Raw genomic sequence first — 25,650 nt, 5'->3', positions numbered from 1 at the left:
CATTACCCACTTAGCCACTTAAAGCAATAATCGATTAGATGCGGAGAGCACAATGTAGCCTTAGGAATGCCTAAAACATAGAAATTTAAATGTATATTGAAACTATTACATATTGTCTGAAGAAGGAATTGGACGGGAGGAAAGCAATGTTTTAAAAATTAACAAATATTCGAATATACATACACGCATACTCGTATAAGAAAATAAAGAAAACTGTTGATAAATATTTGTGACTCTTATGTTTATGGATCCACATAATCGCCGAGATTCTGGGTCGAAACTTTTGGGTTTTTCATATAGACCAGTCAGGCCTCTATGCTATACAATGTTTAATGGCTACTCCGTTCCACTGACTATTGATTGCTCTATAAAAATCACACTTTATTGACAAACTAGACGGGAATTACATAAAACACCTTTTCAATACTGGCTTGCCTTGTGCAGCTATGGAGCACACATTAATTAACAATTTTGTAGTCAATATGGGGAGGGGGGAAAATCGATTACAGACTATAATAGAACTCCTGTGAATCCAAATACAGAGCTATTGCGATCCAGATAAGTGTGTTCCACACCGACTCCAGCAGCAGGACAAAATGAGTGTTCATTGCCCCGATGCGCCAATGCCAGGGCAGCATTTTGTGCATGATTGTGTGGCCCACGTACATGATGATGGCATTCATGCCGGACTCCGTGAATGGATGGCCGGACCACCACTGGCGTACATCGATCACGTAATAGAGGAAGGACAATAATGTGTAGGCCACGGCAACGGTGATAAATACGAATGAGATTGACCAGAGATTCTTGTTGACGGGTATGATGCCATGCTCTTTCGAAAACCCGCACAGTGCTCCACCGATTATGCCCAGCAAGGCGGCGCAAATGAGCCAGCGTTTGATTCGTGCCTGCCAGGTGGGATGTATGAGCAATGTAACGCCTGCAAAGACTCCAAACAGCACCTGAACTACGGACAGAATACAGCCTAAAAGAAAATAATTTCAATTAGTATAATTATTCAGTTTCCTATTTATATTCTATAATAGCATTTAGTCGACTAAAATACAGTCCAATTGAAAATGAAGCTGGAAAATTGATGGAGTCCTTAAAATTAGTCAAAACTTGCAACTAAAGAGATATTTAAAAATGTAAAATGACGTATTCATGACACTATAGAAAGGCTTATTTAATTGGAATTTACAATAAGTGCTTACCAAATACGCCCTCTGGATCGAATGCCGATGAATCGTATACGTGCTTGGCCGTGGGATGCTGATAGATATGCGCGTTCCCTAGTACTTGGCGATCAATATAGCCAGCGGCGCCACCAATGCAGTTTGGGTAAGCAGCCAAGTCGTGCTTGCCGCCAGGGCCCAGATACCCAAGAGGGCAGCCGGGCACGGGCAGTCCGAATGTTAGTCCCAAGTATGTAGCAATCAGGGCCAAGAGCACAGCCAGCTCTCCACTGAAGAGACACACATCGTAGATGGCACGGTGCCAGGCCCGCTGAGGCACAATATGCTGGCGTCGACTGCAGAGGGTGTGGAGAATGCCACTGATTAGGAATGCCACGCCGAATCGCTGCAGTACACCCATGATGCGCAGCTGCTCCAGCTGGGGTCCATTGATTGAGTTGAGGCACAGGCCGATGGCAAAAAGTTTACAGGCACGCCAGGTAATGCGCAGGCACAGGCGTGCTTTGCTCACGCCTCTGCCCAATTGGGAATGTACCGAGAGCGGCACACAGACGCCCATGATCCAGAGAAATGAGGGGAAAACGAGATCGGCAACGTGCAGGCCATTCCATGTGGCGTGTTCAATCCACCAATAGCCGCCCCCTCCGCTATTCACAAAAATCATCAGCACGATGGCCAACCTAATGGCATGCAAATTAATCACTGTTGTTGATTAATATTTTAATGGCATCCCTACCCGCGAAACGTGTCCAGGCTGCGCATGCGTTTCCGCTGCGTGGCCTTGCTTGCTGCTTCACCGATGCTATCAGCAACAGCCGCCGCCTCATCATAGCGGGCACAACGCCAGGCGCACCAGCCAAGCCGCAACACGATCAGCAGAGCGGCAACAAGCAGCCACACGCCGAGGAATGCTGTGGAAAAACAGCAGCAGGTGGTCAAGTGAGTCTCATAAACTCTTTCATTTTGGGGGCGTACTTACAGTAGTATATCGGCACGCCCTCCTTGTCCACATCGAAGTTACAGCTGCCGTTCAACTGCAGCGTGAGATTATAGACGCCGAACTCTTGCAGCTTTGTGCGAAGTGTACACAACGATGAGCTGAAGTGAAATCGTAATTGGCATAATAACATAACAATAACGAGCTTTGAAGTTGTGTTAGTCTGCGCCGAATCTTTATACCCTTTATCATTTCCCCTCCATCCAACTATATACTGGGCCCGCAGTATCTAATTTTGATACAATTCATCGAATATGACAGCAAATATTTGTATAAATAAACAGGTTTCTAGTACAAAATAACATTCTTAAATCATATCGTTTCTATCGCAACTACATATGTACATATACGGTATAGTGATCTGGCATGTTCGGTCGCCACTTACTATTATCTGTGTCCGTCAAAAAGAAGCCTCGCGTTAGTTGTTAAGATAAGCGATTGAAACAGACAGACGAACATCACGATTTGAATTCTCTTGTCGTGTGTGCTGATGATTATATATGTACATACGTACATACATATGTATGTATCTAAACATGTGATCTACGATGCTGGCTTCTGGGCGTTACAAACCAACACAGCAAAAGTAATATACCCTTAGACTTTTCAGTGAAGCGTATAACAATAAATGGACGGTGGCCACAACTACTCACACATTGTCGTAGGCATAGTGACCCTGATCGTCCGCATAGATTTTGAAATTTAAAGCAAATGCCGTGCTGAGCGTTAACGGCTCATTTGTCGACGATAGTGACTGATCCTCAACGGCTGGCAAAGCTTTCACTCTCGTATATGGGCACTGAAAGAGGTGTTGGTTTTATTTTGAAATTATTTTAAAATGCTGTTGTCTTAATCATTACACATACCGAATAGCATTCATCCGAGAGGGTGTAGAGATAAGAGGGCGCTAAATAGTTCGAGCTAACATACATATAGGCCTGATCCACGTGAAGGGCGCGCATGTTCAGTTCGCGCCATTGGGGCTCCGTGTACTCCACGAACTGCGACAGCGACATGAGCAGCAATTATTCTATTCGATGCGCTGCATACATACATACATATATGGCAGAAAATGGTTAAACAAACAAAAATGCGAGACAAACAACGGACGCGACGTTTACTGGGTCAATAAGCGAGCGAGTTTCAATTATCTGTTTTTGCATGCCAATGTGTGTTTGCAATTTTGTACGGAAAATATAATAAAAGGCGATCGCAAGTCAAGCGAAATATGAAATGCGCGCTGGATTCGCGAGTGGTGAAAAATTACAATTGCCGCCGAGTTTATAATAATAACAAAACAATTTGGAGTGCGCAATAAAGGCGAGAGATGAAGCAACAACAATACAACAGCAGGCGATAACGAGCGAATCGAACGAAGAACGAGCAACGGCAGCTGGCAGTGTTGCACAATACGAATGCAGGCCGCTGCAGTGCTAGGAAGCGCACTGCTAACAGATGTTCGATACATGATATGAAGAGGGAAGGTATGGCGTTAAATAATGCAACTTTATTACTCTTGCAGTAAACTCAGCGTAAGTTACGTATGAAATAGTTAGGTGTACGTGATTTGTCCCTCCCACTGTTGTTGATATTTGATGTTTGCGCAGATATCACGCAGGGTTGCTACTGTGTTAGGAAGTGACAGCACCGCCATTAGTTCACGAAATTTCAAATAAAACGACTGCTTAATTATTCAACTGTTTTACTTGCTTTAACAGTTACATGCTTTGCATACTTCAAAATGCGACATATATTAATTTCCCTGCTATGCACCAACCATATTCTGACGTCATACGAAGAGAATCCGAATAATGGACCTGCGCAGTGCCATACCTTCTAGTCTCTGTTTGCCACGGATTGTGTGCGTGTGTTTGTTTGAGTGAGCGAGCGAATAATTGTTGCTGTTGCTGCCTGTGCTTGGCAATTTGAAGAAAAAGCGGCTGAAATATTGTTGTGGACATTCGCTGCAACAAATGGCCAATGCTCCACTAAATACAAAATCAAATGCAAACCCAAATGCCACGGCAACAGCACAGCCTGCCAAAATCGAGACACGCCTCTGCGCCATCACATTTTTTGCAAGACTACATCCGGGCGATGTGTGCGGGAGCAACGGCCTACCGTTGACGCCCAATTCGATAGCAATTTTGGGGCGTGCACAGCGTTTGCGGGAGCTGGAGCACGAGAATTTGTGTCAGTATCTGGACGTGATTCGCGGCAAGCATGGTGAGTTCGTTTGAAGCAATCAATTGCCAATTTGAAGTAACAACTAATCCCATATTCGATTAGAACGCACCATTGTTGTGTCCGAGTACTCAGGCTGCACACTGGAGGAGCATGCCAAACGATCCTCATTGAGTCAAACACAGATTTTACGCATTTTCTACCAAGTTGCCTGCGGCATCAATGTCCTGCATGCGCACAAGCTTGTCGTTCACAACCTGGAGCCTAAGCATATACTTATCCAGGAGCAGGATCACGTTAAGCTCTTTAACTACGGGCTCTACCACATGACCAAGGGCGGTGCCTATGTGCCATTTCCGATTGGCAACATCCGTTACATGGCGCCAGAGCGCCTCCTAGGCGCCAATGGCAACATAAAAAGCGATGTCTGGGCATTGGCTATGATGATGCTGGAGCTACTGCTACAGACGACACTGTGGCCCAAGTTGAAACTATCGAATATTGCACGCAAGATTCTTGCCTTCGGACGCAGCAACAATGTGCTGGAGAGGATTGCCCGCGAGCACGATTGCTACAATCTATACCAGCAGCTGGATGTGGATGTACGTGCTTTGCTGGAGCGTTGTCTGAGCGTGCCGCTGTCGCAGCGTCCCTTACCCAGCGAGCTGCTGGCGTACCCATGCTTTGATCCACAGCGTGAGGAGCTCCGAGCACCATCAAACGGCACAGTGGACGCAGCCCCGTTGCCGCTTCTCCTGCGCTGCCCGCTCTCGCAGATCTACCATCTGTGGCAGCTGGCCGGCGGCGATGTGCAGGCGGAGCTCAAGAAGGAGGGTCTCATACGCAGTGAGGCACCCATTTTGGCTCTGCCGCAGGTGGTCCGTCTAAATGGCAGCAGCGCAGGTCCCAAGCGCAGTCAATCCTATCTAATGGATGATCGCATTGTGCCGCTGAAATTAAATACGCTGGTGCAACGCCTGCGCCGACTGCCCGCCTCTGTCTACTTTCCGTTGATACACTCACCCCGCTTCCCCTATGAGTTTGCCGGAGAGATGCAGCAGCTGCCGCTAGTGATACGGGAACGAGATATTGAATACCAGTTTCATCGGGTTCGCCTGTTCGCGCGCCTACTGCAGGGCTACCCTCATACTGCCGAGCTTCTGCAGAGGGAGGCGGCCGTAGACATTCCGCCACTGTTGCGCGGTCCCGTCTGGGCTGCCCTGCTCGAGGTGATTCCCAATTCTAGCTATGCCAAGATTGACAAATTCACAGCCACATCCACGGACCGACAAATCGAGGTCGACATACCGCGCTGCCATCAGTATGACGAGCTACTATCCTCGCCGGACGGCCATCGCAAGTTGAAGCGTCTGCTCAAGGCCTGGGTGACTGCCCATCCCCAGTATGTGTATTGGCAGGGATTGGACTCCCTGACGGCACCATTTCTGTACTTGAACTTTAACAATGAGGGTGAGTCGAGTCGGTTTTTAATTTTAATTGAATGCATCGGAAACGGGACGAAGCCTTAATGTTGCTCATATATTTTATTATTATGTTGTGTTTATTTCAGAATTGGCCTTCCTCAGTCTTTTCAAATTTATTCCGAAATATCTGCAGTGGTTCTTCCTGCAGGACAACTCGGCCATTATACGGGAATACCTGAGCAAATTCTCTCAACTGACCGCATTCCATGAGCCGCTGCTGGCCCAGCATTTGGCAAGCATTAATTTCATACCCGAATTGTTTGCAATACCCTGGTTTCTGACCATGTTCTCGCGTGCGTATTGGAACCTAAAGCAGATACTTGGGGCCACTTGGTAAGCTGACGCTCTGTCTATTTGCAGATGTCTTTCCGCTACATAAGATATTGCATCTGTGGGATAAGCTCATGCTTGGCGACAGCTCCTACCCGCTCTTCATTGGAATCGCCATTCTGAAGCAGCTGAAGAGCACGCTCCTCACATCCGGCTTTAACGAGTGCATTCTTCTTTTCTCCGACCTGCCCGACATTGTGATGGAGACTTGTGTGATCGAGTCCCAAAAGATGTATGAGTCCACGCCTAAGAGCATAACGCATCGCAAGCACGCCCTGCGACAACAGCCCCCACAGACTCTGGTGCGTACTTGTAGATCTAGATGGTACCAATTTTATACGAATAGATAAAAAGAGACCATATAGTTTCTTATTTTCCTTTCGTAAGAACACCCCTAAATTATAAATAATAACAATAATCAGTCTTGTTGTAGATATATTTCAAGTATGGTCTGAATAGTTTTAGCTAATTCATTTGCGTCTCAACACAGGATATAGGCATCGATGATGTCGAACTAAAGCATTTATTGGCAGAGCAATGCCCACGGATAAGCGCCAAGGATGTCCTGCATTTGGTGCAGCATGCGCCCGGCGAGTTGGCGCTCATCGATCTGCGGAGCGTTGTGGAATTCGCTCGCGTACAAGTGCCGCACAGCATCAACATACCCTTTGCCACGGTGCTGCTCGGCGAACAGCGTCTGGACGCGCTCAATGTGCCCCAACTAGAGATGCAGCTGCGTGGACGCGTCGTCGTTTGTGTCAGCAACATACATCAGCATGCCGTTGAGGTGAGTCCTTATCGTTGATTGTGGCCCATTGCCAATCCATTAATCCACTCAATCCCTCCATTCTTTCCATTGCAGTTCTCTCAGTTTCTGGTGGCTTGTGGCATACTTCGCACTTGCATTTTACACAAGGGCTTCAACGTGCTGCACTCCATCGAGCCAAATATTCTCATCTCCACATGAGGCAGGCGACCGGCATCTTACCTCTCATGCATATATACATACATACACTGTTAATTCTCCCTGCTTCGTATTACTCCCCCCTAAGCATAATTCCCCAAAGTATATTATATTATATATTGTAAATGTATATAAAACTGTTTTGTAATAATAAAAAGCAAGAAATTTGTAAACTGTGTTCCATTCGGCACCCTATATTGATACGAATATTTGAATAATTATTCTCTTCCTAGGTAACTTTTGAGAAACTGTCGACTAAAGACCTAACTGGCCTAAGTAATCCCCATCCATACATTCTTAATATAATCTATATTCTATATTAATATAATATATATACTTTAATAAAATATATTTTTCAAGCCTTGACCGGTGAGAGTTTTCCAAAAACGGTTCAGAATGTTTTCCAAATTTCAATAAACAAATACATTAAGATCAAGCCAATAATAATCATAAATCAAGGCAGTGTCTATTGGGCTGTTGAATGAACTTTTCCAAATTGAAATTCAAAATAATACCTATATTAATATCTATAAAATAAAACGAAAAATAAGCTTTTGACATAGAGTGGAAACAAAAAAGAAAAGAAAATTCTGGGCAGTTATGTTCTGAATTATTTTTCACTCAGCTCCTAATAATATTATAAACATTAATTTCGGTTTAAACAAAAAAGTTGAAAGTTGGTGAAACAAAACATTCTGGTTTCAAAAGCAGATTATAAAACGCTATAGCACAAAATTGCAATTTTGATCGATTTTGGAAATAGAATCAGGGCTTAAATGGAAGATTTCTGTTTTCCCACCCAATTCCACATTAAAACAGTTGACTTTTTTCCAGTTCACTTTAATGAATTCGTTTCCATTTTGTTGTTGTTGTTGTGTCTTTCACTTTTACTTCATTTAGTTGTAGGTATATATATGCACTAGGTTATTTATTCTACTAATAAACATTACAAATTATTACAATGATATATTTGTTTATGTGTATAGGTATATTGTATATGCATATGTTTGGTTTTACTTTCACTTATATACCCACGTAGTATATAGTCTAGTCGGTTTTAGCTAAACGTATAGAGTCGTTTAATTATATGTATATGTATGTATATATAGGTATGTGTTTTCTACAACGATACGATTTCTTGACATTATGCATTACACAGACTTATTAGTTGTTGCACATGCAAAAAAAATGTACATATTTATGTATGTATTATTTATTTATTATGTGCAGTGGCCCCTCTCGCCCCTGGCTAGGATAATGGTTTCGAGGCTCGGCTCGGCTCGGGCTGGGGCTGTGGCTTGCATTCGTTGTATTTTAACTATACTAGTATGTAACGGTTCTATTGCACTTTTCACATTCAATGCTTAAAGTAAGTTGTTTCATTGTTTTCGATTTTATTTGATATATAGTATGTACGGTATAGTGTGCAAATCATTTTTGCTACATATCCTTTATGTATGTTGTTTTAGTTTATTTTTGCTACTATTGTATTGGTTTTTATTGCATTTTGGCACCGTTCGGCATTTTCGAACATTTCTCTATGTTATGGAATTTTTCATTAAAATATAATTACTTTGATTTTTGATATAAGTGGGACATTGTATTTGTTTTTATTTTATTTTTATCTTTATTTTTTTTTAAAATACAAAAAAAATATTGGTACGTTTTATTATGTGTAAATGATTATCGCCTTAGAAAATGCGTTGGTCATTTGTTGTTGTAGTTGTGCTGTTGTTATTGTAGTTGTTCTTGTTGTAGTGCATTTGAAATCGGTGTTGAAATTTACGGTAGGGTTTTGGTTTCCTGCCAACTTAACAGCGCCTTGTTCATTAACAGTACTGCGCGCTGTTAGCCAGCTTGGATAAATGTTAGGCGCGCTGTTAAGCTTTTAAGCTTAGAAAAATGTCAAGGAAAGAAGAAGAAAGTAACAGTTAAGAAATGAAAGCGAAACTGAAATGAAAGCAAACGTACAATAAATAAATAAAACACAAAACAGTTCCGTTCTATAAAAGTTTCGTATAATTAAACACAGTTAAAGTAGCACATACATACACATAAGAGTTACATCAATATACAATATACGGTTTTCTTGCTTTAGGTATTAAAATGACGACAAAAAAAAAAGTATTGGGCCTAAGTCTATGTGGCCTGTTGGATGACTATCCAACAAGCGTTTGCCAAATGTATCAACATTTAAAACTATGTAACTGAATTGCTGCACTTTACATACATACATTAGTATACACATATATACTGATTTATATATATATATATATATATATATATATATATATATATATATATATATATATATATATATATCTAAAGATGAGTGTGTATATGCGCTGCTCGAGACGGCCTTAAGCAGTGCTTAGATTAATTAATGCCTAGTTGTTTTATACATATTTATGCATTTATGTATATATGTATACATATACATGTATATATTTGTGTATATACATATATACTCATATACATATATATATATATATATATATATATGCATATCAAAAAACACTTGGCGCTCCTTTTAGCTGAACTACACGAAGCTGCACATTTAATTTCAACTAACATTTAGTGTAAAAAAAATTGGAAGATATAACATACAAAAATTGTGGCTAACGTAAAAATATTTCACAATAATCAGCAATTACAAATATATTGTATGTTTTATGTGTATATATAGTATATGTGTATATATTTATATATAAATGTAAATTGCAAAAATTGGTTAGATTCATACGAAGTACGTATACGCAATGCGTATGCGTACTATGTCCGAGCTTCAAGTATAAGTAATACATATGTATGTATACCAGTATATACTATATATGCACGTATATATATATTTATAATAGAGTTATGCCGATTTGTTGCACATTCGGCGAGATTTCTGCATTCCATTCATTCGAGTTGTTTGGCTGTGGGTGTGGGTCGTCGTCTGTCTCAGTGAGTTGGATATATGTCTTCTTTTTTTTTTTAATACATATACACTACAATACGCGTATGTATGTGTGTGTATGTGTTGTATATATGTAGATCTATGTCTAGTATATATGTATAATATCAAGCGTTGTTTGAGTTACTTAAGTAAATATTATGTAGTTTGACACGCGGGCTACCTTCTCGCTGCTCACATGCCGGACTCGGCAATGCCTTCGTCATCTGCAATTAAATTAAAAATCGTTAGGAACGATCGCCAGATATCGGTGTTAACAACAAGCCGAACAACAAGCGAGATGTAAAACAAAAGGTGAACAGCATGCGATTGCCAAAAATACTTGTAATATAGCTCACTAAAAAGTTTAAAGAGAATTGGACATGCCGGTGCACTTATTCTAAACATGTGTTTGGATTTCCATGAAAGTGGACGCTAATTCCAGAACACATTCAAATATTAGAAGCGAGAATGAGTATTTCCCAGTGTTAGAGAGTGAATCGGTAAGTACGGCTACGGTCAAACGTGCAAATAATTTGCACGCAAATTGGCCAAGTTGTGGGCTTTGCAAAGTAGGTTCCAAAGAGAATGTTTTTGTTGTTTCTTATATTTTTGTTGAATTTGTGTGCAAATTTTTTACCTGTCTGACCACACTTTAGTGAACTAAGTAGATAGTACAAAACTATACAAATGAGTGGATTAGTAGTACATACATACATAGTTAAATAAAAAGTTTGGAGGCATGCACACAAATGTTGTTTTTGGTTTTGTCTACAAACCCATGAAAGGATTGGCGTAAATAATGCCGCCACCGCTGCCACCACCACCACCACCCCCGCTGCCGTCCCCAACACTTATGACTTGAGCTCCGCCGGCACTAATACTCGTAATACCCCCGCCCACTAGGCCCGCCGTCTTGCAGAGCTTTGTGTAGTTGTCCCCATCGCCGACGAGCGTGGCAATATCGTCGTCGTCGCCATTTCGAGTGTTGCAGCTGCTGCCCAGCAGCTGATCGTAGCAGCTGACATCCGTGCTGATCACATCCACCTCGATGTCGTCGTCATCCTTCTCGAGGCTGTTCCGATTGCTGCCCCCCAGCGAGCTGTGTAGAGCATGTGAGTCCTCGTAGCTGCCTCCGCCGCTATCGTCGTTGGCATTGTTCGACTTGGTGTCTATGTGCGTCTCGAATTCGTCGTGTATGTAGAGCTCGACATCCTCCTCTAGCTCCTCCTCCACAGCCACCACCACCACTTCACCCTCTTCGCCAATTTCCACGCCCACTTCCACGTCCACCAGAGAGCGCCGGCGAAAGACTTCATCATCGCCCAGGCCGACGGTGCCATTCAGCTCGGTGCCGTTGGCCGAGCCTATGGAAGCGTGCTGAGAGTGTTGTTGGCTCTGTTGGCCATGTGGCTGCTGGCCATGTGCCTGCTGCTGTGGCACAATCATGACATCCTCCTCGGCAAAGCTAAGGCGGACATTGGCCCGACTGCCGCCGACAATGCTGGCCCTTGCACTTCCTGTGCCACCGCCACCGCCACCACCACCACCGTTGGTAATGAGCTCATGGCTTAGACTGTTCTTGATATCACAGGACGATGCGCTAAAGGTGATTAGCTGCGACTTGCGACGATGCTGGAGCGTATTGTAGCCGTTGCTTAATGCTGACATCGGCGGTGCATCTGGGTTGCCGGTTCCGTTGCCACCACCGCCGCCATTAACGCCTGTGTGGCCATTGATGCTGATGACATCGATGGCACCCTCCTTGCAGATCATCGAGCTGGGCTTGTTGTCAACCAGCACGATAACCACGGAGTTGTTGTTATCGCTCTGGTTGACAACCGAATGTCATCTGTCAGGTCCGTCTGCGGACGCAGCGGCGGCGGCCACAACGGCGGCGCTAAACGAGCTCATCGAGGCGCTATGGGCAGGCACTAGACTTGCGCTAAAGCTGCTGGTCAGTGGCTGTTGGTCGTCGTGTATGATCGCCGCATTCTCATCATCGATCGCCTCCGCCTCGGCCTGCTGAAGATCGTGCATGTGGCCCTCAATGGTGGCAATTATGGCGCCATGCTCATCCATTTGAGCTCCTTGGGCTGCTTGCATGGATCGGGTTAAGCGTGTATGTATATATTTTTATATGTGTTTGTGTGTGGGTTAGACGTGTTGTGTGTGTGTGTTTTTTTTTTGTTTTTTTTTCGTGGGAAGAGAGAACAGAGAAATAGTTGTTGTTTTTGTTCAATGTTAGTTAACCAGCACCAGTGTTTAAAACGAAAATAAATCGAACATATTTGTTTAATTAGTCGTTTGTGGTACACAATAAGAGGAAATTGAAAACCGAAACCGTTAAATTAACGCCTTGCGACTGGCTTGATCTGGGGTTGGGAATTAGTTAGGAGCGTCTGAGCAGAGAGCGCGCGTGCTTTTGCAGTTTGTGCGACTGACTTACCTTCGTAGCCCTCGTTATCGTGCATTTCACGTGCGGGGCCCACTATATTCTCTTTGCCCTCGAGCACGGCCAGCAAACACTGATGTATGCAGATGTATTGTTGCTCCGTTTGCACCATCCAGACGCGTTCTGCTTATCATTAGAAAGAGACGGAGCGAGAGAGAAAGAGAGATCAGTTACGTGGTTCGTAGTTTAGCGTAAGGCGTAGACAAACCTTTGCGCATGGCATAGACAATGCCGAAAATGTCCACATAGTCCGACGTATTGATTTGCTGCAATATCCGATCTAGGGTAATGAAAGTGCCTGAGCGTCCGACGCCGGCGCTGCAGTGCACCACAATGGGCCGTTGTTCGGCACCGATGCGATCCCGGAAGGCGCGTACAAAGCGCACCAAAGTCTGAGGCGGGTTAGGCACTCCGAAATCGGGCCAAGTTGTGAAGTGGAAGTGCCGTAAAATACGCTGTTCACTGCCCTGTATGCGGATTAAAGAGGTGGTCTTAGAAAAAATTGTCGCTGAGAGAGCCGACCTGCGCTACACTTACCCTGCACAGCATGAACTCGGTCATGACCCAGTCGGCGTAATGGCTGTCATTCAGTATTTGCACCTTGATGTCGCCATAGAATACTGGTACCGTATCATTAGGCCAGTACTGGTCGCACTTCTCGCGCCCTTTCTCGAAGCACCGCGTCAACATGACAATAGCACGCGAATTGCTCTCCCAGCACATGCGCCAGAAGTCGTCACGTGTCGAGTGCAGCGGACCCTGGGTGACAATGAACTCACGTGGCGAATTGTGGCCGGGCACGTAGTTAGCATTGATGTAGTCGGAGCCCTCATCGTCGTCCACTGGCTGAAGCTTGAAACGCGAATGATCGTACGGTAGGATGTTGGTGAAGCGATTCTTGGGTCGATTGCACGGTAGATCGGCAAACGTGCATGGCTGATCACGGCCAACATGTTTAAGCTCTTCAAATTCCTCGCTGAACCGGAAATCGGAGTCGGCGGACATCAGACGATAGTGCTCGGCAAAGTTTTTGATCAGAATGGGGCGATTTTGTTCGATGACGCTGTCCGGCAGGGACATGTTGTCGTTGGCGCGAGAGTCCTTTGTGGTCTTGCGGCAATTGTTGCGACGGCGCTTATAAAAGACGAGCGTGACGAGCAGCACCAAAATAATGGTTAGCGGCACCGTAATAGCCACGATCAGCGAGGTATTGTCTTGATCTGTGAGCAATAATTTATGGAATAGAGAAATAAAAAGAAAAGTGATGAGTTTATATATTTTGTCATAAAACCGACCAAAAAGGTGCGTTAAGCGAGCTTACCCGGTGAGCTTAGCAGATCTATGAATACACATAGAGCCGCAGGCAAGACATAAATAAGATGACAATATTTGGACAATAATTTCATGAATTGAATTTACGAAATATTTTAATACTAGCTGAGGTCCTACGACTCACCTGTCTGTATCGGAAAGCTGTAGGCTGTGTCCGTAAACTTGTCTGGTCCCGTAAAGGCTCGCACCTTCACGCGATATGTAGTTCCTGATTTCAGAGGCCCATTGCAGTAGCCGATCTTGTGATTGTCGCAGTTTTCAGTGCCAATGGTAAAGTCTTCTACAGAGCGATTCTCAAATGGATAGTACGGATCGATAGCTTGGTAGGGGAGCCACACGCTATACGACTGCACGTCATGCCAACTGGGCATCTCTAAGCCGGACGCATTCTTTGTATCGTCCTCGGCCACAATAATTGTGTACATGCGCACCTGGCCGTTCTGGTCCGAGAAATAGTTCTTGCGGAAGCGTATCTGTATAGTGGAAGAGCTGCGGTACACCTCTGTGGGAACCACTTGGGTGGCAGGACGAGGCGGTGCCAATATGGGCATAGTTTGCTTGTACTCGCGTTCTGGTCCATAGCCTATGGCCGTCTTGGCCTGGATTTTAAAGACATAGGTTTCGCCTGGCTTGAGGTTCTTAATGACACCAAAGGATTCCTCCGAATCAAAGTCCTGTACACCTGCATCGGTAAGGTTGTTGATGTTGGTGTAGGCTATGGAGAACTGACGTATGACGCCGTTGGCCTCGCTAGAAGGCAAAGACCACTCGAAGTTAATCTCGCTGGGCTGTACATCGGTGGGATGGAAGCGTTCGACGCGACCCGGCACAGCCTCATTAGTGGTAAAGCTTGCTGAAAGCGGTGAGCTGCTGCGCAACACAGATGACTCAGTGCCGGAGCGCACGACAACGGTGAATGTATAGTTACGATGCGGTCGTAAATCAGTGATTGTTATTTCGTTGCGGGTAGTCATGTTCTGGGCCAGCAGATTGTCGGCCGTGAGGTAGGCAATGTCGAAATCATTGTACTCGCCCTTGGGCTGATCCCAGCGCAACGAGATCTCCGTATCCGTGATGTTAGTGGCATGTAGTTGGGTAATTGGCTCCGGATAGAGGCGATCCTGGCGTTGTATGGGCAGACTAGCAACACCTCCGCTCACCGTCCATACGGTAATGTTGTATAGCCGGCCCGGCACGAGGCCGGTGAAGGTAACCTTGCGATCGGTGTCATTGGCTAGCTTCTCCTTGTCCTTGATCTCTGCATCGCCCAATGAGAACCGATAGATGTCGAACTTTGAAGAGGACTGCGGCGTGGGAGTGTAGGACAGCGTAATAGTTTCCCGCTCGTCCTCTTTCTCACCATTGGCGACAACCACGTCGGACTGAATGAGAGGCATAGTGCGCGGATAGAGGTTGGTAATACCGGATAAAATGCCATAGGACGTTGTCTGAATGTCAAACTTGTACTGGACGCCCGGCATCAGATCCCCAATAAGGACCCGCACCGTAGACAGATCATCAGCTGTAAAACAGGAAACACCAATTAAAGACGTTGCCTTAATAGTGCATTCTTAACCTCACTCACCCGACTTATTCTCTGAGACGTTCTTTGTTTGCACCCTGCTAGGATTTTCAGTCGGCCACCACTTCAGTATATACGACTCTACCCGTCCCTCGGGCTTGGGCCACTCCAACGTTATATTTCGCGAGTCTACCAATTGTATGATGTTGGAAACAGGATTTGGTGGCACTGTGGTGTTCACTTCCTGCGGATTGGGGCTCTCTACACCGAAGCTTACGGTATTGACCTGTATAGTGTATTTCTCGCCCTTGGTCATGTCTGTAATGTCCGCCTCAGTAGAGCGCACACTTGGAAGTCGCACCCACTGCTGTTCACTGTCGGTGCGATACCGTATAGAATACTCTGTGAATTCTCCACTCTCTGGCGGCGACCAGTGCACCAGCACTGAGTTGCTCCGAACTGTTTCGATGGTCATATTGCGTGGTGGGTTGGGAACTAAAGGCGGACAAACGATAACGTCATGATTCAACGACTAGTTTAGGCAAATACTTACACACTGCTTGGAAGTAGGCATGCGGTTCGCTGCGAAGTTCGTGACTCACGGCAAACACTTTGACCTCGTAGCCGGCGCCGGGCTGTAAATTCTTGATTACTAGTCGCGATTCCTTGGTGATGAGCGTGCGCACCTCCGAGGTGCCGTTGCGAGAGTATAGCACCTCGTACTGTTCCTGCTTGGAGTTCACGTCGCTCTTCCAGCTAATATTCAAGCCCATCTTGATGCTCTTAAGGTCCTCAATAATCGGCGATGAAGGGCGTGTTACAACAAAAATGGTTGTCTCATTAGATTCCATTTTTTTGGATACAGCCTGCACAGATAGCGAATAATTGCGTCCGGGTAGAAGACTCTCGAGTGTGAAGCGTGTGCGATCCGTAGTTAGAGTGCTGGTGTCGCCATTGAAAGTTTCTAGCTCGTGGTATCTACGAAAGAAGAAGAAGAAAGTTAAAAAGGGAACGGGTCCTTGATGCATCCATTTACTTACACTATGCGATACTCGTCCTGCGTGCTGGCCGGATCCGCCTCCCATGTTATGATCATCGTATTGGTCTTGTCATCGTTGAAAGAGCGCAGATTACGCACTGGCAGTGGTCGCAATGTAACATCGCCAGTTGCTGGCCAGGATGTCACCTTCCCGGAGACTGTCTTGACGATCACATTGAACGTTTTGCCTGGCTCAGCGATATCACGGAAGTCGAAGTAGGCAATCGGTTCATTGCTGCGTGCCACTGTCGATTGTCGACGTGTGGTGGCTACCGACACCTGGTATTTGTCAAACTCGGAGACACCCTTGGGCGCCTCCCAAAGCACTCGAAACGAATTGGAGGTGATGTAATCCTTGTCAAAGGTGACGTTCAGCGGTCGGAGCGGCACTGTGCGATATTGCGCTGTCGTTGGCAAGGATATCTCATCCTCAGACATGGTTTGCACCGAAATATTGTATGCACGACCGGGCACCAGACCCTTAAAGGCCGCCTGCGCTGGCCCCGGCGGCTCGCCCTCCTTCTCCACATACAAAACACTGTCGTTGGCATCCGGCGGCTCTATGGAGACCTTGTAGTGCGTATAAATGCCGGCCGGGTAGGGTGGCTGCCACAGCACCAGCAGCGTAGTCTCATTACGAAACCAGACAATGAATTTCCCCGGAGTGTTTGGCTCTGTGGGTCGGCAGTGGCAGTGGCAGTGTGGATGGGGCATGAATAAACAAACGATGCTTTGTGTTAGAAATATTGGTCAATATGGCGTACTCAGAGCTATTGCTTTGGTCTCTAGTTATTATTGTAGTTGTTGTTGTTGTTGCTGTTGTTCGCATGCACTTTGTGGCTTGGCAAATATTTTGGCCAGGCCTGGCGGGAGTGGTTGGCTGGCTGACTAGCTGGCTGGCTTGTTAAATTGTTTCGTTGTGCGAGTGAGTGAGTGAGGGAGTGAGGGAGTGGTTGAAGGAAAGTGCATGCGGTTTTGCAATTTCTGGCTTAAAATGAATTGGCCGTGTGCCAAAGCGCAATGGTTTGTGGTCAGTTGGTTTAGGTCAGGGTTGCATGCTGCCAAGCACAGCCCTTGGCCGATTGGCCAGCCCGCCGGCGCTTCGCCTTGACTTTACAAAGTTAGCTTCAATTTTTTAGCTGCTATAGTATTAGTTAGCTGTTGTTAAATGATTTCTTCCATGCATAGTATACATATATCTCGTACATATACTTGTAACAATACTTAGTTTACATTACCTCTCAATATTTTAATATCCAGTAATTCTTTATGCCGCGTCCGTCGACCTTTATGCGTTTATTTATTTATTTTTAATTACATATTCAGTTTAGTTACAAGGCATTAAACAAGTTAATAAAGGAGGAGGAGGAGAAACAAATGACCGGTTTTAGTTAACACATAGAGCACCATCACCAAAAATTATATAAAAATAGTACGAAACTAATGTTTGTTATTGATTCGAAACACCGCTACAAATAAAAAGTGATGCCATCCCAGAACGGATCTACAAGTATAGCCGCCACTTACTTGTGGTAAAGTTTCGACTCGTATACGCCACCGACTCTTTGCCATCGTAAATGGTGTAGGCCTGCACCTGATAAGTGGCACCGGGCGTCAACTCCTTAACCGTGTGCTGGAATGTGTTGTCGTTGACTTGGAACGTGCGATTGTAGCTGCTGGATGCCTCCGATAGGCCCAGAACCTTGATCTTGAATGCCGTATAGCTGCCCTGGGTGGGTGGTGACCACAAGATAATGGCATTCTTGCCGCTGCGCACTTGCACCGACAAATTCGATGGCGGATCAGGTGCTGCAATGAAATATATAAATATATTTGTACATATAGTATTGTCATCGAGATCAATTGGGAGAATAGGAAAAAAAAAGTGTGATTCATGCATCGGCCGGGAATCGAACCCGGGCCGCCCGCGTGGCAGGCGAGCATTCTACCACTGAACCACCGATGCTGCTTGAACCGCCGACCATTTTTGTTGGTCTGCAGCTGCTTCGGCGCCGATGTTTGCGATTATTTTTAGCTGAGCTCCCAACTTCGTTGTCTGTGGCTAAAATTGTGGTGCGACCAGTTTCTATTTTGTCTTTGCTCATTTTCGCATTTTGTGCTGACTTGGCGTTTTGGTTTTAGCCAAGCACCACCCTCGCCCCCCACCAGAATGCGAAACAGATAGTTGTAAAGACAGTTAGCCACGCACTTGCATTCTGCACACATTAATTGTGAATAATGCAGCTACATGTGATTAGAAAGTTTATGGAAATTGCAATTGCATTTTAAACAAATCTCAACTGATATCTTGATGAACGACCAAACTCTATCTAAACACTGCCCGTTCTGCAATAAAGCGTTAATAAACATTGCACATATCCTCACCTCATGCCACACACTCCTTCCACATAGATTATCTATTCGCCCTTAATTACAAACCGATCAATACATAGCTCTAAGCTCATATTAAAAAATATTTAAAGGCCACAAACATTTACCACAAAATCTAAAACCAATCCTCATACAAATGTATTCTTACTTTTTTCTTTAATACTGTATAATGTACATACAAAGTTAGCTGAAGGCCCTAGAAGATTAAGATTTTAATTGTAAGCTAGCATTATATAAATAAAATCTTGATGAACGCCGTTAAACTATTCGCCATCAGAGCCTTTGCACATATTATGGTATGCCTGAGAAGGGGATCGCTTTGAGTTCCTTCTTCGAATTCGGTTTAATGGTTTGATTCTGTTTTTACACGGTAGCTTGGTTCCAGAAACAACCGTGTAAAAAAGACATTGATCATATGCAAAAATAGGTGATTGGTTCCTTATCTCGAAAGAAATATATATGCAATTTTTATACCTTGTACCCGTAGGGGAAAAAAGGGTATATTAGGTTTGTGCAAAGTATGTAACAGACAGAAGGAAGCATCTCCGACCCCATAAAGTATAAATATTCTTGATCAGCATGACGAGAGAAATCGATCTAGACATGTCCGTCCGTCCGTCCGTCTGTCCGTCTGGATGAACGCAAGGATCTCAGAAACTATAAAAGCTAGAATAACCAAAGCTGGTATCCAGATTCTCCTAGGTCCGAGAAAGCACAAGTTAATTTGATTTTTTGGAATTTTCCCCCCTTCCTCCGCTACAGAATTTCGTCAATACTGGCCACCATTCAAAAGCTACATAAACCAAACTTTGCACGCGCAATCTATCTAAAGTAGATTCGGATTCGGCAACAAGTTCGCTCTTCTTCTTCCTCTTTTTGCTTCCGCTATGTAAAAATGACCGTGTAAAAACAGAATTAGGTGTATTCATAAACCTGCATAGTACATACATATATCTCTGACTACCTAAGGTCTGTGAATAGTTGGTGGAACAGACTTATCGTCTGTGGAATAATAGAAAGTCTAAACGCCCAAAATATGTAGCAGGCAGAAAGGGGCGTGGCACGCCCCTGCTACATGCTAATGAATCTGTCCGTCCATGAGAACATCGGAAACTTTTGAGCCAAAACAGCTGCTGACATCCAACTTGGTATGCGAACCTATCTTATCTGCATGCAGAATAAGTTTATTACTAACCATAGATAATCGTATATAGCATCATTATTTTATATAGCTTCCATTGAATGGATCGAGTTTGAAAGATAGTTTAACACATTTCTTATTTAATTGTAATTGGTACGCTATATCATATAGCTTTCAGGGGAATGATTGTCAAAACAAAGTTGATTTTAGTTGAAAGGGGAAAAAGGGCTGGGTACTGCTACAGTGAAAACTCCCTTAATGGACACCTCTTTTATCCGGACACTCTCTTCGGCGTGGACTTTTTTTAAAACATTCGATCGTTGTATAAAGTATTTAAGTATCCCCTTAAGCGGACATTCCCCTTGGGCGGGGGAAAGTGAGGGTCCGGCCAAGAGAGCATATAAGTTGTGTATTCAAGAGTCGATCGGGCACGACTTTAACTCTCCACTCGCTTAAATTGCTTTTAACAAAAGCCCAATTACTAAGTTAGCTTTATATGTGTGGTTGTTTTTGTGTTAGCAGCATTGATTCCGATCCATTAAATGTATAAAATAATAAATATGTACAAGTATGTATGTGATATGGAAATTTGCTTCACAGATACCTCCATTGTGGTGGCGGAAGTGTGTTAAGGACGTGCTCATAAAGATTACAATGGAAACATTCAGCTAAGCTGCACTTCCTGTTGGTGAATGTATAACAAAGTTAAAGACAAGCTGCTCGCACACATGAGCCACAATCTAATGCCACTTCTGACCCAGAGAGACACTGAGACACTGGGCGGGCGGTGCGTGTGAGTGGCTACTTCGGCCGTCGGTGCGTGTTTTATTATTGTTATCTGGGAACAAGTCGGGCATTTACACCCACTCCCGGACACAGGCAGCCCTGCATGTCCAGGCATTCAGAAGCCACCCCTCGTAAATTCGAAGTGGCGTAAAATCAAACGAGACCCCTGGGTAATTTATGGACATAGACTAGTGGGCGCTGGTCAAGCGCGTTGTCAGCACACGCAGGTGTGCTGGCGTTGCCACCCCAGGCACTTTACGCCACTTTGGCAACGTCTCCCATACTCCCATACTCCCATACCACTATACCATGCAGCATCATTCCCATACAAGTATTAATGGCTTTCTCCTGAAACTTATTACAACGTTTTTCTTTTTGTTAGCTCAACCGAGATATTTATTCGAAAGAAAATGCTATTTCGAAATCTTAAGAAAATATAGATTTTTATGAACAGAAATTATTTCGCAGAAATTATTACTCTGCAGTAAGACAGACAGGTGCATCCTACTAATTACTTAACTTTGTCGACAGGAACAAACCGTCCACATAGATGACAAAATATTTTCATTATAATAAAGCTCTTTAACTTCAAAATCCTAAGTAGGACAAATTTAACGAAATTGAAATAATATTGAATACCGCCTCCGATTCGTAGTGGGTATTTTTATACCCTGTACCCAAAGGGTACAAGGGTATATTAGTTTTGTGCGAGTGCACATGGAACACACAGAAGGAGGCTTGGTAGACCCCACAAAGTATATATATTCTTGATCAGCATGACAAGCCGAGTCGATATAGCCATGTCCGTCTGTCCGTCTGACCGTCTGTCCGTCTGTCTGTCCGTCTGTCTGTCTGTATGAACGCAAGGATCTCCGAAAGTATAAGAGCTAGAATAACCAAACTTGGTATACAGATTCTCCGGAGACCGAGAAAGGACGAGTTTGTTCATTTTTTCTGATCCACCCCCCCACTCCCCCCCTATTCAAGATTTTCTATAACTCCCGTAATTCTTGGAATTTTGAAAATTTGGTAGTCACATTAGGTTAGTAATTATATATCCGTATACCAAGTTTCATTATGAAAGAATGATCAGAAAGAAAGTTATAGCCATATAACCAGGCCCAATGCACACATACATACATATGTACAAGTACACAAACACGCATAAGGCACGATTCTGATGTAAATGTAAATGTATCTATGCATGCATGAAATATTTTATATTTAATTTAGTTAATTAATTAAATTAATTTAGTTAATTAATTTAATTAAATTAATTAATTTAATTTAATTAATTTAATTACTTTTTTGTGGGGTGGTACAGGGTATTTAAGAGTTGAGCCTGCTCGACTTTAGCATTCCTTTCTTGTTTTGCTTGCACTCCGGTTCACAGCAAAATGTAATTCAAGACTCTAAAAGACGTGCGAAAAAAAAAACGGAGATTATTCGACTTAAAGCTGTATGTAATCAGAGATTTTAACGGAGATAGAAAAGCTGCTAGAGTGGGTAGCAGGTGGAAGAGACTATTCTAATTTCACCATAAAACCGTAAAAAACTGGTATGAGCATAATGTTGAGGAGTAGGGGAACATAATTTCTTGCTGATCTGAAACAAAAAAGGAATGAATCACCCCACAAAAAAATTTTAATTAATTTAATTAAATAAATAAGTGTTTATGCCTATGTGTGTTTTCAAGAATTACGGGAGTTATGAAAAAAACCCGAATTGTGAAGGAGTGGGGAGGAAGGGGGGTTGTATCGGAAAAATCTCAAACTCGTGCTTTCTCGGTCTGAAGAGAATCTGAATACCAAGTTTGGTTGTTCTAGCTCTTATACTTTCTGAAATCCTTGCGTTCATACAGACAGACGGACGGACGGACATGGCTATATCTACTCGACTCGTCATTCTGATCAAGCATATAAATACTTTGTGGGGTCTGCGTGTTACATACATTCGCACAAAATGAACATAGCCTTTTACACTTTGGGTACAGGCTATAAAAATTGTGTCCGAGCCGATTCAATCAGATTCTTATTCGTATTATTATTGAGGACACGAAACAAACGAGCAGTATTCAGCACACGGCGTACTAGAAATATATAGTATATAAGTATATACAGAATATACAGTTGCATATTTTTTACTTCAAAATTTATTTTATTTGAAAGTTTTTAAAGCCATTGCAATATATTTGGTTTGGACTTATAATAGGTAGACTCGTATATTCAGATGTGGACATGCATTGTTGCCTTAGCTGCGAGTGTGCTTTGAAGAATTTAGATTGTCCAGTTTAGGAATCAAAGAAATGCGATATCAAGGTTTGTCTTTAGTTAATATTTGGATTTCAAAGGTGCTGGTCATTTCAATTGACTTTGTGGAAAAAAATCGATCATAGATATTTTTAATGAAGCTAAACTATCAGTGGTCCCATTGTGAGCAATCAAAAGAGTGGCTTGGGGGGTCTTGCGTTTGGATCTTATTGCCAGCTGAAGTACTTCATTTCCGCATCGGGTCGGACCGGACTAGCGGAAACAGATATGGCGCCCAATTAGTGTAATGGGCGGAAGTTGAACTTTCAACTCGCGTTCGCCATCGCGTTTTGTTGATGTGCCTTTGGCCAAGAATGTGTTTGGCAGGATTGTCGTAATTAAGATATGTGATTTGAAATAATGCTTTAAAGGTTTGCAATTTAAAAGCTATCTACTATATGTATGGGAACCAAAGCTGCCGAAATGCAGTTTCTTTTTATTTAACAATATAACAATTATAATGCACACTGGTTTCGGGTGCCTCTCTCTCTCTCTCTTTGTGTTGTGTTGTATTAGGAATTTAATCCTTTTATCGTTTCAGCATTTGGCTAAAATGCGTGCGTGAGTTAGTTAGTTTTGTCTTTCCAGCACTTCTATATGTCTTTTATGTATGCACTGTACTTGGCTCTCTATTCGGCAAAGCTTTGCTCTACGCAGGCGCGCACGCGCTTCTCATACTCGCGGCGATTTTCCTTGAAGAGTTGGGCGGCCGTGGAGTTCGCCGGAGAATTGGGGTTCGGATCGCAAAGCAGTGACTGTATGGAGGTCAAAATCGAAGACACATCATAGGTGGGACTCCAACGACCCTGTAGTATGTCCAAACAAATACCGCCATCCGCATACACATTCGGATGAAATATTTTTGATATGAAGCGCACATGCGGCGGCTTGTTTGGATACTCTTCGGTGAATTCAATCACAAGCTTAAATGTGCCATCCTCGAATGGGGTCTCGTTGGGTCCGAATATGACGGCATTCCACATCATGATATTGTTCTCATTGGGTGCGCCCGAAACACCAGTTGGTGGATCATCCTGCAGTCGTTTAAAGTCCCGCATTAAACGGCGCCGGGCTGGCGAGGTCATTTGAAAGCCCATTAATGTGCGTGTTCTTGGTATTGCTCTTGAGTCGATTCTGATATTTTTGTTTGTTGTTGAAAAATTTTACTTATTTTCTTAACACTTTTGCTGTTGCTCATGAATGTTATTGTATGAATATATTTGACAGAATGCGCAGGCATACATGATAATTCCGATCGAGAACAACAATAACGTTAATGAACTATTATTATTTAATTGTTTAAGGCAATATTTGTTGACAACGATATCTTGAAAATTATCTTTAATATAGTACATATATGATTCGCATATTACTCGAAGATAAAATTAATACCTATTCTAGATAGCTGCGAACGTGTGTAATACATTTCACTTATTAATATTAATATTATTGGAAGGCATATAAGACACATAAGCCCGATAACTGTCTTCTTCTATGCATCGCCACTCTTTGTAAAAAGCTTATCCATGTAAAACAAGAGAGAACGCTACAGTCGAGCAAGCCCGACCGTGAAATCCCCTGTGCCCAGACAAACTTCCGACACTGAGTTATATGCGCCCATAGCAGAAGCAAAAGGAAGAAGAAAAGCGAACTGGAGTTAGTGGGCGTAGTACTGGAGAGAAATTGTTTCGCTAATAACTTTTCTTAGAATTATTCTTCTTCTTCTTCTTCAAAAAAAAAAAAATAAATTCGTTTAGACTAGAAGCACCTGCAACCAAGATTGGTAAATGTGCGCTCAACCGTTTCCGAAATCCAGGCGTTCATCCAGACAGACGGACGGACAGACGGACGGACGGACGGACATGTCCAGACTGATTTCTCAACCCTACGGGTACAGGGTATAAAAAAAATATGCAGTGATCCAAAAATAATGAAACTATATATAGTCCAGCTATAGCTGGAGCGGAAGAAAAATAGTCCATAAATATAGACGGATGTATAGATTGACTTTGCTTGGGTCCACTGCTCTATAATATACAATACTTGTATGGGACCAAAGAGTATGACATTTTATTATTTTTGAAATTTGATTTTGTAAAATAAGTGATTCGTGAATTATCTTTAGTTAGCAACAATTTGTTGTAAGACTTACCCGTCGTTATGGTCACCGTCCATGTCAGCCAATCGTGGTGCGTGAAGTTGGTGTAGTAAAGCCAAAAGTTGTATTTGGTGCCTGGCAAGGCGCGTGAGAACTGAATCTCATCGCCAATATCACGTGAGGCGATCGTAGTGTTTGGCTCCGGGTAACCAAAGGGCGGGTTATAGTCCAGACGATATGAGGCACCATCATCTAGACCGGGATTGTTCGGTATGCTTATGGCTAGATCTGCGCAATGTACGTACTGCAATTAAAGAGCATAATGAAAAGATGCAATTAAATAAATGTTGCGACTATAGGCCATCGAATCCGGCACCCAATGGGCAACCGATGGGTGTCCGATGGGCGTCCAAATGGCGTAAACAACTGGATGTTATGCAAATGGTGCACAAAAAGTGCAACGACATTCGCGCAATGCAAACAA

At 43.5% G+C, this 25,650-nt stretch overlaps 4 protein-coding genes and 1 non-coding gene across 5 annotated transcripts in view; 1 reads left to right on the top strand and 4 right to left on the bottom strand.

The window, feature by feature from the left end:
• Positions 1 to 360: 360 nt before the first annotated feature.
• LOC115627457 (heparan-alpha-glucosaminide N-acetyltransferase) lies at positions 361 to 3,505 on the bottom strand. The gene is made up of 6 exons (XM_030523127.1): positions 3,060 to 3,505; positions 2,847 to 2,992; positions 2,176 to 2,294; positions 1,933 to 2,107; positions 1,215 to 1,876; positions 361 to 985 (listed from the first exon to the last, which is right to left on the bottom strand). The coding sequence occupies exons 1-6, from the start codon at positions 3,207 to 3,209 to the stop codon at positions 504 to 506; spliced, it is 1,734 nt and encodes a 577-aa protein (XP_030378987.1). The 5' UTR covers positions 3,210 to 3,505; the 3' UTR covers positions 361 to 503.
• A 406-nt stretch (positions 3,506 to 3,911) lies between these two features.
• On the top strand, positions 3,912 to 7,314 carry LOC115627545 (TBC domain-containing protein kinase-like protein). Its single transcript, XM_030523260.1, has 6 exons — positions 3,912 to 4,419; positions 4,483 to 5,847; positions 5,948 to 6,154; positions 6,222 to 6,493; positions 6,682 to 6,978; positions 7,054 to 7,314. Exons 1-6 carry the CDS (start codon positions 4,167 to 4,169, stop codon positions 7,156 to 7,158), a joined length of 2,499 nt encoding a protein of 832 aa, XP_030379120.1. The 5' UTR covers positions 3,912 to 4,166; the 3' UTR covers positions 7,159 to 7,314.
• A 4,627-nt stretch (positions 7,315 to 11,941) lies between these two features.
• LOC115627653 (tyrosine-protein phosphatase 10D) overlaps positions 11,942 to 25,650 on the bottom strand; it is an 84,337-nt gene continuing 70,628 nt past the window's right edge. The window contains exons 3-13 of the mRNA XM_030523393.1: positions 25,221 to 25,470; positions 17,969 to 18,250; positions 17,680 to 17,727; positions 16,443 to 17,115; positions 15,956 to 16,380; positions 15,466 to 15,897; positions 14,005 to 15,402; positions 13,086 to 13,768; positions 12,757 to 13,015; positions 12,543 to 12,671; positions 11,942 to 12,189 (exon numbers count right to left, since the gene is read on the bottom strand). Coding sequence (XP_030379253.1) covers positions 11,942 to 12,189; positions 12,543 to 12,671; positions 12,757 to 13,015; positions 13,086 to 13,768; positions 14,005 to 15,402; positions 15,466 to 15,897; positions 15,956 to 16,380; positions 16,443 to 17,115; positions 17,680 to 17,727; positions 17,969 to 18,250; positions 25,221 to 25,470 — 4,827 coding nt within the window. The remainder of the gene's footprint in view (positions 12,190 to 12,542; positions 12,672 to 12,756; positions 13,016 to 13,085; positions 13,769 to 14,004; positions 15,403 to 15,465; positions 15,898 to 15,955; positions 16,381 to 16,442; positions 17,116 to 17,679; positions 17,728 to 17,968; positions 18,251 to 25,220; positions 25,471 to 25,650) is intronic.
• Trnag-gcc lies at positions 18,337 to 18,407 on the bottom strand. Its single transcript has one exon. It is a non-coding gene; the product is annotated as a tRNA-Gly (tRNA).
• On the bottom strand, positions 23,468 to 24,170 carry LOC115627463 (ubiquitin-conjugating enzyme E2-17 kDa-like). Its single transcript, XM_030523134.1, has one exon. The coding sequence runs from the start codon at positions 24,163 to 24,165 to the stop codon at positions 23,698 to 23,700; it is 468 nt and encodes a 155-aa protein (XP_030378994.1). The 5' UTR covers positions 24,166 to 24,170; the 3' UTR covers positions 23,468 to 23,697.

Source organism: Scaptodrosophila lebanonensis, unplaced genomic scaffold (genome assembly GCF_003285725.1).
Source record: "Scaptodrosophila lebanonensis strain 11010-0011.00,11010-0021.00 unplaced genomic scaffold, SlebRS2 tig00000096-arrow-pilon, whole genome shotgun sequence".
Taxonomy (NCBI): domain Eukaryota; kingdom Metazoa; phylum Arthropoda; class Insecta; order Diptera; family Drosophilidae; genus Scaptodrosophila; species Scaptodrosophila lebanonensis.
The sequence above is the reverse complement of the archived record's forward strand: the minus strand, read 5'-3'. Positions and strand labels throughout refer to the sequence as shown.